This window comes from Numenius arquata, chromosome 1, assembly GCF_964106895.1.
Source record: "Numenius arquata chromosome 1, bNumArq3.hap1.1, whole genome shotgun sequence".
In the NCBI taxonomy this organism is placed as follows: domain Eukaryota; kingdom Metazoa; phylum Chordata; class Aves; order Charadriiformes; family Scolopacidae; genus Numenius; species Numenius arquata.
In genome coordinates this window covers 1,555,121-1,567,824 of record NC_133576.1, presented here as the reverse complement: position 1 = coordinate 1,567,824, position 12,704 = coordinate 1,555,121, and the positions used below count along the sequence as shown (strand labels likewise).

General features: G+C 47.8%; 2 protein-coding genes across 2 annotated transcripts; one reads left to right on the top strand and one right to left on the bottom strand.

The window, feature by feature from the left end:
- LOC141467973 (olfactory receptor 10T2-like) lies at positions 1–8,741 on the bottom strand. The gene is made up of 3 exons (XM_074152766.1): positions 7,847–8,741; positions 1,959–1,993; positions 1–369 (listed from the first exon to the last, which is right to left on the bottom strand). The coding sequence occupies exons 1-3, from the start codon at positions 8,739–8,741 to the stop codon at positions 1–3; spliced, it is 1,299 nt and encodes a 432-aa protein (XP_074008867.1).
- LOC141466224 (histone H2A-like) lies at positions 3,699–4,211 on the top strand. Its single transcript, XM_074150078.1, has one exon. It carries the CDS (start codon positions 3,699–3,701, stop codon positions 4,209–4,211), a length of 513 nt encoding a protein of 170 aa, XP_074006179.1.
- Positions 8,742–12,704: the final 3,963 nt, after the last annotated feature.

Below are 12,704 nucleotides of genomic sequence, written 5' to 3'. Positions count from 1 at the left end.
TTAGTGCCTAAGACTCTCTCCTGGATCTACTTTAGAAGGATCCTTTCCTTTATCTGCTTTAGAAGGACCTTCTCCTGGATCTTCATCAGAAGAATTCTCTCCTGTGTGTTCTGACTTGAGCTGGTCTTTGGTATAAGGGGCAGGGGAATGAACTGACCTCATTGTTTCCTGGTCACAGGAGTGACTTGTACTGGTACTGATGGAGTTTGAGTAGTGGCGGTACTTGTCAGAGCAGCTGGAATAGTGGCAGTACTCGTTGTCAAAGCTGGTGTAGCTTGTGCTGGTAGAGGTGTTGGGGTGACTAGTGCCAGTACAGGTGGTGGAGTGGCTCGTGGGGTCTGAGTAGCAGCAGTGCATGTCTTTCACCACCTATTCCTGCACCAAAGTATGATATAAAACCCCTGAAACACATTCAGGAGAGTCAATAATAAAATCATGATTTTGAGGAAGTAACAATAATTCCCGAAATCCCCACGCTCTAGTGGAGTCGGTTTGGGATAAAAAGAAGAGGTAAACTTTCCCAAAGGCAAAATTAAAGTGTAATTAGCAACAAAATCCACTAGGTGACGTCCGAGGCTGGCGGGCAAAATCACGACCCAGATTATTCTGGCATAAATTGCGGTTTAAAACCATAGCCAAATAGCAGCACTCCGAACCAAACCACCGCAAATAAACACAAAGAACAAATGAATAATAGCACAAGACATACAGCAGGTTAAGCAGCATTGTGTCAACTAATTTTAAGCAAAACTCTATAGAGACATGATATAGTATTTAGCTCAAGAACAACATGATGCAAGCTGTCTGTTTTAATTTCCAACCCCTTGAGACTCTCAAAGGAAAAAAATCTGAAACTCTCTCAACTGAACAAGCTGGAATTTGAACTATTCAGGCAACCTGTCAGAGCCCCGGTCGGGCCCCATGTTGGGCACCAATAAATCTGTTGTGTTTTAGGCTGGGCTGGCCACTAAATGAACAACAGATGCTCTCTTTTAACCTCTCTCTCCCTTCACAGAAGAGAAGGGAAAGAGAATAAGGGAGAGGGACTTATGGATTGAAAGGGAAACGAAAACTACTTTCATGAAATATTAATAATAAAGAGAAAATATTAGAATATTAATTAAAAAATAATGAAATATATACTCTATATATACAAAACCAGTACTGAGCTCCCGGGATGACAATCATGTCACTGGCAGGCACAGGGAAAGTTCCAGACTGGATTCAGCAACAGATGAGAACTGGATTCAGGAACTGGATTCGGGAATGCACAGATCGAGATCAAAGGCGGACAAACAGACAGAGTCTTCCCTGGACACAGGCCACTGAAGAAAAGAGGCTGACCGCTTTGATCCCTCAGCTTTTATACTGAGCATGATGCAGATGGGATGGGATACCCTGTTGGTCAGGTTTGGGTCACCTGTCCTGTCTGCTCCTCCACACAGGTGTGACACTTTTATGCTCTTCTGCTTCCGACCTTCCAACAGGGCGTATAACAAAGTTAGCTGACCTTGCTTGTTACAGTAGTAAGTATAAGCAAGAGCCTCTCTGCATACCATTCCTTGGTATTCACTATAAACATCAGACCTTATCACTGCCAGGAGCAGACACTGTCTGAAAAATGTGCCCTTAATTTCAGAAAGTGTAGTTAAGTAGAAGATACTTAGCAGAAAAGTAGAATTACTGAAAATTGGTTCTGTTCTATCTCAAACCAGGAGACAAGTCAATGACATCTTATAGCTGTGCCCAGGACACGGGGCCTTTTGTGCTGTGTGTTGGACTAGAGTCCCCTGGCTGGACAAGGACACACAGCTGGATATCGGGATAAAGCTCTGCAAAGGGATGCTGACAATCATATCACATTGTGAATATTGGCTATTAATTTTAAAGGTAGATTTTTACTTTCCAGTATGATAAAGAAAGCCGGGAAAATGGAATCCAACAGATTTGTAAAATACTGACACCCAAGTATTTATTCTATTAAGAATTTCCTCTTGTTTGAGAGAAGATCATGAATATCAGGAGCCTCAATTCGTGGGGTACGTGTAAGGAACAATAAGCAAAGGCAGCAGGGTTCATAAATATTAATTTGGATCTGTGATGCTTAGAGTGAGGCATTAAAAATCAGACTATATCGATGGTAAGAACTCTGGGGAAATTGGAAAGCGACAAGAATTTACTATTAATAACAGAAGACAAATAGAGTGCATTCCTGCTAGTGGTACGGGCATTTGGGAACACTCTATTTCTGAAAGGACCTCATGCAAGAAGGATATTCATCTTTCTGTCATCCCAGAAATGGTTCCAAAACTCCACAGCTACTCCCAGAACACCAGGAAAGACACATCTCTGGGTGCGAGAAATACTGCCCTTATACGAAGCAGCATGAGCTATCCCCTCCGCATGTCTACCAATGCTAACCAGGAGAAGAGGAAAGCAGCTCCAGCTGCCACCCTTGGACAGGCACAACCTCTGCATCTCATCAGGCTGCAACATACACTTACAAAGTCATCCCTGAATGACAGAGTATAAGAGCAAACAGTGGAAAACTCAAAAAGACATGGGAGGAAGATGGGGCAAGGGAGAAGATCTGGCTTTACCACTTGAGTTGAAAGTGTGAAACTACTTTGGGCAATGTGAGGTGAGAGTGGGCTTCAAAAGGGGAAGAAGAGAAGGAGGTATTGGAAGAAGGCGGCTTAGGAAAATGTGGGTTGAAGGCCTAAGGGAAGGGACAATGTGAAGCAGTGGCAGGGCAGGGGGGCAGGAGGAGGAGGCAGAGGAGAGGAGAGCCCTCGGCCTTGTAGCGGCTGCCCCCCTGCCAGGCGCTGGGAAAGCCTCCGCCACGGGAAAGGGGAGCGGAACTGAGGGGCAGAGCTGCTGCTGCTGAGGGGCCTGGAGCATCTCCCTTACGAGGAGAGGCTGAGGGACTTGGGTCTGTTTAGTCTGGAGAAGGCTGAGGGGGTATCTGATCAACGCTTATACATACTTAAAGGGAGGGTGTCAAGAGGACGGGGCCGGTCTTTTTTCACTGATGCCCAGGGACAGGACATGGGCACAAACTTGAATATAAGAAGTTCCACCTAACCATGAGGAGGAACTTCTTTGCTGTGAGGGTGGCAGAGCCCTGGAAGAGGCTGCCCAGGGAGGTGGTGGAGTCTCCTTCTCTGGAGACATTCAAACCCCCCTGGACACGTTCCTGTGGGACCTGCTCTGGGTGTTCCTGCTCTGGCAGGGGGTTGGACTGGATGATCTCCAGAGGTCCCTGCCAACCCCGTACCATTCTGTGGCTCTGTGATTCTGCTGCCTGAGATCAGCCAGAGGGGGCGGAGCCAGTGGTGATGATGTCACAATCAGAGAGATGAGGTCACAGGGGAAGTCCTTTCCTATTGGCCCGTGCCGCCCAAGAGGAGCCCTGGCTCCCGCTGCCCGGGAGAGCCAAGGGCCAGGGCCTGCGCAGGAGAGGGGCTGAGCCCGAGCCCTTCTTCTGAGGGGAGGCTGGGCCCAAGCGGCCTGCGACCAGGCCAGAGCACGTGGGGACAGCCTGCCAGGACAAGGCTTGGCCAGGCGCAGGCAGCGCCAGCCCGGGGTCAGGAACCAGGCGCCAGGGCCAGCAAGGGAAGCGAGGGCAGGCGGGCAAGGCAGGCAGGGCAGGGGAAGGCGCCGCCTGGGGAGAGCTGCGGGAGCAAGCTGCCGGCAGCATGTCGGGGGCAGAGGAGGTCTGCGCGGCGCCTGAGCAGGAGGGGCAGTTCCAGGCCCCCACGTGTTCTCGGGGCCCCTCGGAAGGCAGGGAAGCAAAGGCCAAGAAGAGCCGCTCCTCCCGCTCCTCCCGGGCCGGGCTGCTCTTCCCCGTGAGCCGCATCGACAGGCAGCTGCGCAGAGGCCTCTTTGCCCAGCGCTTTGCAGCCAGGGCCCCCGTCTATCTGGCTGCGGTGCTGCAGTGGGTGACGCACAAGATCGTGGACGCGGCTGCCGTGGTTTGCAAGAAGAGCAAGCAGAAGCGCATCTCTCCGTGGCACTTGCGGGCGGCGCTGCAGAAGTGCTCTGTGCTCCAGCAGCTCCTGCGAGGAGCTGCGGTGCCCAGGCCCCACGGCAGGGCTGTCCCCCAAGGAAGGCGCGTGGCCTCACCCTCCAAGAAGAAGACGACCAAGAGTAAGAAGAGATGCCCCGGGCGAAGGGCTGCGCCTGCCCGTGCCACTGCTGCTGCCCACTGAGAGGAAAGCAGAAGCTCTCGCCCCACCCTGGCGTGGAGAGGGCTGCGAGACGTGCAAGGATCTTGCCAAACCCAGCTGTGCGGTCTGAGGGCACAATAAAAGCTTTTGCGGTGCCGTGTGGGACATGGGGCCTTTTGCGCTGCGTGTTGGACTAGCGTCTCCCGGCTGGCCCAAGGCAAGGAGCTGGCTGCAGGCAGAAAGCTCTGCAAAGGGGGGCGGTAGCACAGCCCTTGATGGGAAGGGGGGCAGCAGCCTGCCTGGAGGTTGCCCTGGGCTGAGCTGTGAGCAGGGGATGTGGGCACAGGAATGCTCTGGCAGAGCAGAGGGACTCGGAGGGGGCATGTCCATACCTGCTGTCAGTGGCACTGGGCATTTTCAGAGCCTTCAAGGCACGCGAAAGGAGAGAAAATGGATGCAAAGGAAGAACTCAATGAGTGCAGAGAGACTGGAGTCGGCAATGGCTCAGAGCTGCAGGTTCAATATTTTGAACAAAAGGGGATCCTGGCGCTCTGGAGAGAATTATTAGGGGCAATATGGGAAAGCGAGAGAGGACAAAGTGGCATGTTTGCCGGGGAAAGACAGAGGAAGCGGTGGAGGCAGTGACTGGGAAGAGCCCTCTGTGTTAGACCTCTCACGCCTGAAGAAGTGAAATGGGGAAGGTTGGGTCTTTCCAAAAGGGTGGCCCTTGTTTCTTGATCCTGGTTGCAGTTTAGCAATCCCACCCACAGAAACACAGTTTTGGGTTCAGCGCAACACCAACACGGGCTGAGCTTTTACTCCCAACAAGCTGCCCTTGAACCAAATGTGTAGAAGCATTTGTGGTTGTGCCTACAAACAGGAGAAGGGTTCTATTTATTACGGACATGAGAGTGGACAAGGCAAGTGAGGAGGTGCGTTCCCCCAATGCACGGGTGGAACGAGCCACTGAGGGTCCCTGGCTGGGTAGGCAGGGGGAGTCACAGGTAAAGCCTGGAGCCACCTTCTGCCGTGGCAGAGGGGCAGAGCCGCAGAGCGGGTGGTGCTGGTTGCCCGTGGCCGAGGAAGGCAGAGTAGCAGAGGTCATCATCCGTCCTTGTCTTGGGGAGGAACGGTCTGTTGTTGCGTTGGCTTTGCTCACAGCCCTGGGGGCTTGGCCAAGTATTGTCTGGGGGCCCTGCACAGCCAGCCCCTAACATTGTCACCAGGAGGCATGTAAATGCCTTGCCAAAGAAGAACTCCTAACTTTTAACAAGTCCCCCTGTGGCCCATGTCGCAGCACAACAACGGCAGCGGGAATCACCTGTGCCACTTGCAGAAGCCCCATCAGACTTGTTATCATTAAACGCTGTCTCCTTAATGACGCCTTGTGCGGCTCCTCTGCAGGTGCCATGGAACCTTCTCCTGTGCCGTTTGGGCAGGCAGAGCCTGGGCCCAATGGCTCCGTTTTCCAGAGCAATGAGTAGGGTCTGGATAGTGGGGTCATGACTAGGGTCATGAGACCCGCAAGCTCAGTGCAGGCTCTGGCAGTGCATTGCCTTTGTGGGAATCGAAGAACCACCACTGCTGCTGTAGCACTTGTTGCTCGATCGCTGTCACATAAAATAAGGCATTTCACCCTTTACTTAGAACATGTTCAGTTCCCATTTCAGCCATTTCCTCCGGTCTTCTTCCATCCACTTCTCTGTCTATAGCTGCTTCCGGGAAGAGCCATTTTGTCCTGCTCCTCCCTTTCCTGTTGTGCTCTTCAGCTGTGCTGCTTCCCTTTGCGGTCTCAGGGATGAAGTGATTCCCATTGGATATTCCCGGTGAAACCCCTCTGCATTACCCAAACCCCAGAGGTTGTCCCCCAGGCCCAAAATCAGTAGACATTGCTGCTGAGAAAACCACAGTCAAGTGTGGGGAGGAGCTGGTGAAAAGGCATCTGATTGCACAGCATACCAAAAATGATCTGCAGTGTAGGGGTTTAGATGCCCTTGTGGACCCGGCCTTTGTGAAATCGTGAAAGGGGAATTTCCTGCAGTCCTGGCCTTTGATGGCAATGAAATGCAACGCCATTTCTTATGAAGGAAGGCCTGGAAGGAAAGGCACCCCCATCTTGTGTGCTCGGCTTGGGTCAGCCATAGGGAGTCCAGTGGAACATAGCAGTGGGGTGGAGCACATTTTCTGGCCAAAGGGAGACATATTGTCGAGGAACTAAGCTCAGGAGGGCTTAAGCTCAAGATAATTTCAAAAGCAAAATGTGTGAAAGATGCACTTCCTTGTAGTGATCCCTGTCACTGTCCTAATGATTCCAGGCGAGGTTGTGCAGCTTTCTTTAAAAAGGAATGGGCAAAATCTTGCAGGATGCTTGGCAGTCAGCGAAAGCGCGTGCTCTGAGCGAGTTATTCTGATGTGTTTTGCAATGTGGTTAGAAAGAAGGTGACTTTAGCAGGGCTTAGACTGCGTGTGTGCAGGATGGGAGAATATGAGATTCAAACACCACCATTCTCAGATGGGAAAAAAAGTGCTTCCATGCGCACTGAGTAACTTGGGGTTTGCCTCTGATCTCGCTGAATCTGACCGGGCAGGAAGAACTTGAAGTTTGAAGTGGAAGTAAGCCTCAGGCATGAGCAGGAAAAGTCCCAGCCCCAGAGCAAGATGTCGGATCTGCATCCTGCAGGTAGGTACATACTGCTCCCTCAGACTCTACTGTGGCTGTGTGCAGCCAGCCCAACCTTTGGGTATGGCCGTGTTTTGCAGGGAGGCGTGACTAGGGCAGATGCTTTAGACAGAGGAGAATCAGAAACAGATCTGCCCCCAGGCGGGACTTAACAGCAGCTTTGTCTCTCTCCCACCAAGATAACGGGTGCAAGACACAATAGCAAGAGCAAATCACAGTCACTGTTGTCCTCTCCTCTGGCAGCGCTTCAGGTTGATTGACTGTAGCCTGGTGACACAGAGTGGAAGGCTGTTTCCCTGCGTTCAGCAGCTGGGCTGAAGGAGACCCATATGTCATTAAATGGCTCTACCTACCTGGATTGTAAAGACAAGACCATTCTTCTTCCCTCTACAGGGTGGTACGAAATGAGGAATCAAATAATGTTCTTCAGGACCATAATGGTGATCTCAAGACCTGCCAAGAATGATGCAGTCGTGCAAGGGAGCGTGCGTCAGGAGGTTCCCTGCTTCAGAAATGGGTTACTGGGCAACGTGATGCCCAGAGTCCCCATCCAGCCTAACTTCTTCTATGAGTCTGTGTGTGCAGGAATTCTCTCTGGCTCTCTAGTGAAAGCCAATGTCTGGATAAGAAAGGACAATAAATGCCGTGCACCTCTCTTACAGACCAAGTTATCCAAATGTTGCAGGTAGTCCTTTACTCTTCAGTATATCTCAATGGTCTTTTCAGCTCTGTTACCAGCTCAAACTGTAAGCAACATAGCTGGCAGCGAGCAGTGGCTGCAGGTCAGCTTTTAGAAATGCAATTTCTCCTGTTAAAGATTATCATAGGATAATCAATGCTGATATGCATTATTATTCCAAATGGAGGTGCACCCTGCTTTTCCAGTGCCAAAGTACAAAAATAGCCATATAACTAAAGGGAGATCCCATTCACAACAGGACTTGAAGGAGCTTCCTTCACCTCATCCATGTGCACAATTTTCTGCCCAGGCATTTACGAAGGGCCAAATGCACATCCTTGTTCCTCAGGCTATAAACCACAGGGTTCAGCAAGGGAGTCACCACAGTGTAAGTGACAGAAATCAGAGTGTCCTCCTGTAGGCAATAGGTGGATTTGGGCCTTAAATAAATGATGGAGGCGCACCCAAAGTGCACAACAACCACAGTGAGATGGGAGGCACAAGTGGAAAAGGCTTTGCCTTTCCCCTCAGTAGAGGGGATCTTGAGGATGGTGTTGAAGATCAAAAAGTACGAGAGAAGAATCAACAAGAATGAGCCAAACACCACCACCATACAAAAAATAAAGATGACTGTCTCAATTCCGTTATTTTCTGTGCAAGCTGCCTGGATGACAGGAGCCATGTCACAGAAGAAGTGATTAATTTCCTTCCCTCCACAGAAAGGCAATGTGAATACAAAGTAGGTAACTATCAGGGACAAGGTGAAGCCGGTCCCCGTTGCAAAGGCCACTAGCTGACTACAGACTCTGTCGTTCATGAGGACTTTGTAATGTAAAGGTTTACATATAGCCACACAGCGGTCATACCCCATGGCTGTTAGAAGCATACAGTTAGTGGCTCCAAAGCCAATGAAGAAAAACATCTGAACAGCACATCCAGTGAAAGAAATGGCCTTTTCTTCTGTTACTAGATTTACCAGCATCTTGGGAATGAGAGCAAATGTATAGCAAGTTTCTGAAAAAGAGAGAATGGAAAGGAAGAAATACATAGGGATGTGAAGATGATGATGAAGCCTGATAATTGTCATTAGCAGGACGTTTCCAGTGAGGGTGACAAGGTAAGTCAGGAAAAAAAAGACAAATAATGGAATCTGCAGATCTGGAAACTCTGAAAATCCAATCAGGATGAACTCCATCACTTTGGTTTCATTCATCATAAAGCTTCTGGTCTAGAAAGAGATCATTGACAGAAAGAAATCTGACGTGAATGGTGAGAAAAGTAACAAAACCACTTCCCCTTCATAATCCCCAAAGCACTGTATAGCAGCAGGGAGTAGTGCTCTGTCACAAATGGACAGTATTTCTACAGTGAAGGAATAATAACAGTAAGCAAGAGAACTTTGTTTCCTTTTAATGTCCCTGCTTCTTTGCAAACTCCCCTTTCAGGTTAGGAATATTACTGAATGTAGTACGATAAAGCATTTATTTGCTGTTCCTTCAGTATGAAGTGAAATGGTAGGAAAACCAAGTTTGGTATCTTACCCTGAAGTCAGAGAAACAGCTCAGTGTAAACAGCACTGAACGTTCAGAGTAAAAATCCCTTGGGGCTTTTTTGAGGCTGAATTCCCAATGGTTTATCTCACTCCGTGATGAAATTTTGTATTCTGGGACTAGAGGGTCTAGAAGTGCAAGAGCATTCAAAACCAGGCAGTTCAAACACAGGGGAAGGAAAAGATGACTTTATGCTTGGACAATATCGTCCCTGTTCATCTAGCATTGCGAAATAAAATCCAGCAAGCCTTTCAACAGTGGAGCCATTTCTTCCTAGGGTTGGGTATTCAAAAGCTAGTAATGTTAGATAAAACGAGCCACTGATTCATTCAGTTTCATTATTCATGCCATTAGTGCCATATATTAACACATTTAAATGCATCTTAATGTTTTAAGTAAAACCTGACTATAATTAACAGCTTCGTCACAACACAGAGTCAACTATGAGGAAAGGCAGAACCAGGGAACTGTTTCTTTCAAACCAATAGTGCTATAAATGAGAGAAACAGGGCTAAATCCTTTATCACTGACACTAGTCGCACTGCTCTGGAAATCACTGGGAACTCTATAGATCTCAGGACCCTCTGGTTCAGCTTACCTGCATGTGTAATATCAGAAACCGAAGGCTGACATGCAGAAGTCAGCCTTCAGACTGTCTGCAATTCCTCACCTAGAGAAAGGTACCTGTGATGACAACTCTAAAATCCAGACTGATGCAGCCTTTGCTCGGTCTTGCCATTGATGTCTTTCCTGAGGTGTCGGTAGCAGTCTTTCCTGTCTCGCTGACAAGGACTGGAAGAAAAGGGGGATAGACATCGTAACTACATGCCAATTAAGAGAAAAACTAGCTGTTAGAAATGCAGGGTATAGAGCACGTCTTCTGAATACCTGCCATTCAAACAAGTCACACCTTTATACATCCTGTGAGACCTCTGGGGCACAGCTTTTGTGGTACCTCAAAACCTAGGACTAATTGGTAACAGTATCATCAAGGGGACATAACAAAATGCTATGAACTTCACCGCTTTAATTCATGAAGTAAAGAAAACAAGTGAAGGAAAGCTTCACTGCGATTATAATTAGAAGCTCTTCTCCCTAAAAAAGGGGAAGTTTTGTTCAAAGTTATCAAAAGTGTCTTTTTGAATATTATGACTGGAAAGCTGTTTCATTTTCAAGTGGAGGCTGAGGAAGATTCCTGCCACACAGTCTAATGCACAAACCCAAATAAATGCACGCTTTTCAAGACTATATTAACAATTCTTTGGAATTATTTGTAAATAGCAAAGTATATTAGCATGGTAAATTCTTGTTAGTCCAACTGGAGTTGTGAGTCACGAGGCAAACTGCTGGGTCAGGAAATCAACGAGTCAACCAAACGCAATATGGCATTGCGACATAAAACGGAAACCCGTGAATTAACTTTGTTGGAATTGTCATTGCAGAGTTCAGAAAATAAAGAAATACCATCTCTCAGACCTTGTTATTTAGATTTGTTTGATAGTTCACAATCTCAGCCTTCCCTGTAAGCTTAGACGTGGTTTCGTTAGTAAGTTCTTGGTTAAATTTTTAGCAAACTACATTTTTTCTTATTTTTCATATTCTAATTTTCCGTATTCCAAAACTGAATGGATTGAAAGGAAAAAAAAAAAAAGGCATTACATTTCCGGCATTGTTCTCTGGATTAGTATAACTCAATAGCAGGAAATATAAGGATAGGCATTACTTCAGAGCTCCTACTACTGGGCGGAGGCTTGACTCCACCGTTCCACAGGCTTGACTGGCACAAAGTGGGAAGGCACTGAGAGAAATAACAGAGAAGTTTGTTCTGAACCAAGAAGGTGATACGGCAAATGGGGAATGGCAAAAGACAATAGACAGACTAAATGTCCTATAGTGCCCCAAGCAGAATAATAAGTAGATCAAGGATTTCTAAGAGGCTGGAAGTGAAACCAAGTCTTTCCTATGAGTTTAGTGACATCAGGCCTTGGGCTGCAGCCCAAGGGGTTAAAATGACTCCCATGAGAAAAAGTATGGATGGAACAGATGTATAGTTCCACACATCTAGTGTGCCCAGGAGTAATAAGTTTAGGACTTAGAAGTGCTCCTTTTACAACATACAAAACCGTAGTCAAACATGTGATTTGATACTGAATAGGATGATGAAATTCAGTAACCTCCCCAAACTTTCTTCATATGAGGATAATCATTTGATGTCACATCTGTGAATGACAGTTTGTGTTTAATCTAGAAGGCTGACCAAGCACCAGACCGCAGTGTCACAGTCCTCAAACTCCTGCTGTGCTTTTAGGCTTTATCTTTCTATTGGAAACTATTATGTGGTGTTTCTATAGTCTGCAGGACTGTAGTTCAGAAGAAGCTTCTGAACTGGGTGCGTGAAGAATCACGCTCCAGTCACTAACTCCAGCACCCAATATCATGGTCTTCCTTTCCCCAAACAGGAGGAGACTCTTAAAACCATGAGATGCATTTCTCAGTAAACTTGGAAGAGTTTAGCAGCCTTTCAGAGAGACTTGCATAATGTTTGCAAGCTTTCCTGTCCAACCATGGGCTCAAGAAATTTTGTTTTAGCTAAGATCATCAGGAAATCCAGTCATGGCATAAGCTTAGGCTTTAGGGGAACCACAAATATGAGAAGGCTTTCAAGAGAAAATAAGCACTCACAACACTGATTATCACTATAACAGTTACATAGCTGAGGTCTGAGGTGCTGTTGAACCTCACCTGTCTCACGGGTTCTTCCAAAATATCCAAGTTAGGGTTAAAAACCAGTCTGGCTCTAAGCGCTTGAAAACCCCTTGAGGGCAGCTCAGCTTGCACTCACCATACCAGCTCAAGTGGCAGCATTGACTGTCAGAGGTCAGTCTTTGACTGTAACAGGATGCATTCTGGATGGGACCATGGCCATCAAAGGGGTGTGAGGCTCACTGCTGGTCCCTTTTGGGAGGGTGAGAGCTACACTGAGTAGGTTGCACCACTGGCAAGGCTGAGGGGGTGTCAGCAGTTAAGTGGGAGCCTGGGGCATGAATAAGAGTCTGCAGAAGTCTCAGGTGGCATTCAGTGCCTGGGAGTAGAGCTGTAAAGTTCAGCACCTTGTGAATAATTGAACAATAGGGTCACTGTTTCATTGTAGAGCAGAATAAGGCCAGGATACTTCAGTTAAATTGTGCTATGGGCACACTCCAGCAGATTGATGGAGGACAGAATGGGACTAAATATCCCGGAAGGTGACATAGCATCCTATAATACCCCATCTCCATCACAGGTACTTTTCCATCACTGACTTAGAGGCTGTGTAACAGCAACAAAGATAGATTTCCACAAGCCTAGCATCAGTCCTCACCTCTGCACAATGAGCTGGTGATGTCTTGTTCTGTCTGTGTAATCTCTTCCTCCTGCTCATGGCAACACTGCAATGACAGTGGGAGCTGGCCAGAGCTTTGAAATCAAACCTTCTCCCCTCCCACGCTGCAGACAGCATCCCAAACATTACCCTTGGTAGGTTTCACTGGGGCACATCTGTTCTGCACTGGGGAGGGGAATGAGCTGAGAGAGGGAGATAGTGTGGGGCTCTTTGGATCTCAGCAAGAATGACTTAATAAATGACT

Bases quoted from the DNA above. Each gene is read 5' to 3' on its own strand.
- LOC141467973 (XM_074152766.1), bottom strand. From the start codon at position 8,741: ATGAATGAAACCAAAGTGATGGAGTTCATCCTGATTGGATTTTCAGAG. The intron at 1,994-7,846 runs GTAAATGCCTGG...CTCTCAAACAAG, and splicing joins GGATGTGCATTTGGCCCTTC to AGGAAATTCTTAATAGAATA. The intron at 370-1,958 runs GTATTTTACAAA...GTGCAGGAATAG, and splicing joins GAATAAATACTTGGGTGTCA to GTGGTGAAAGACATGCACTG.
- LOC141466224 (XM_074150078.1), top strand. From the start codon at position 3,699: ATGTCGGGGGCAGAGGAGGTCTGCGCGGCGCCTGAGCAGGAGGGGCAG.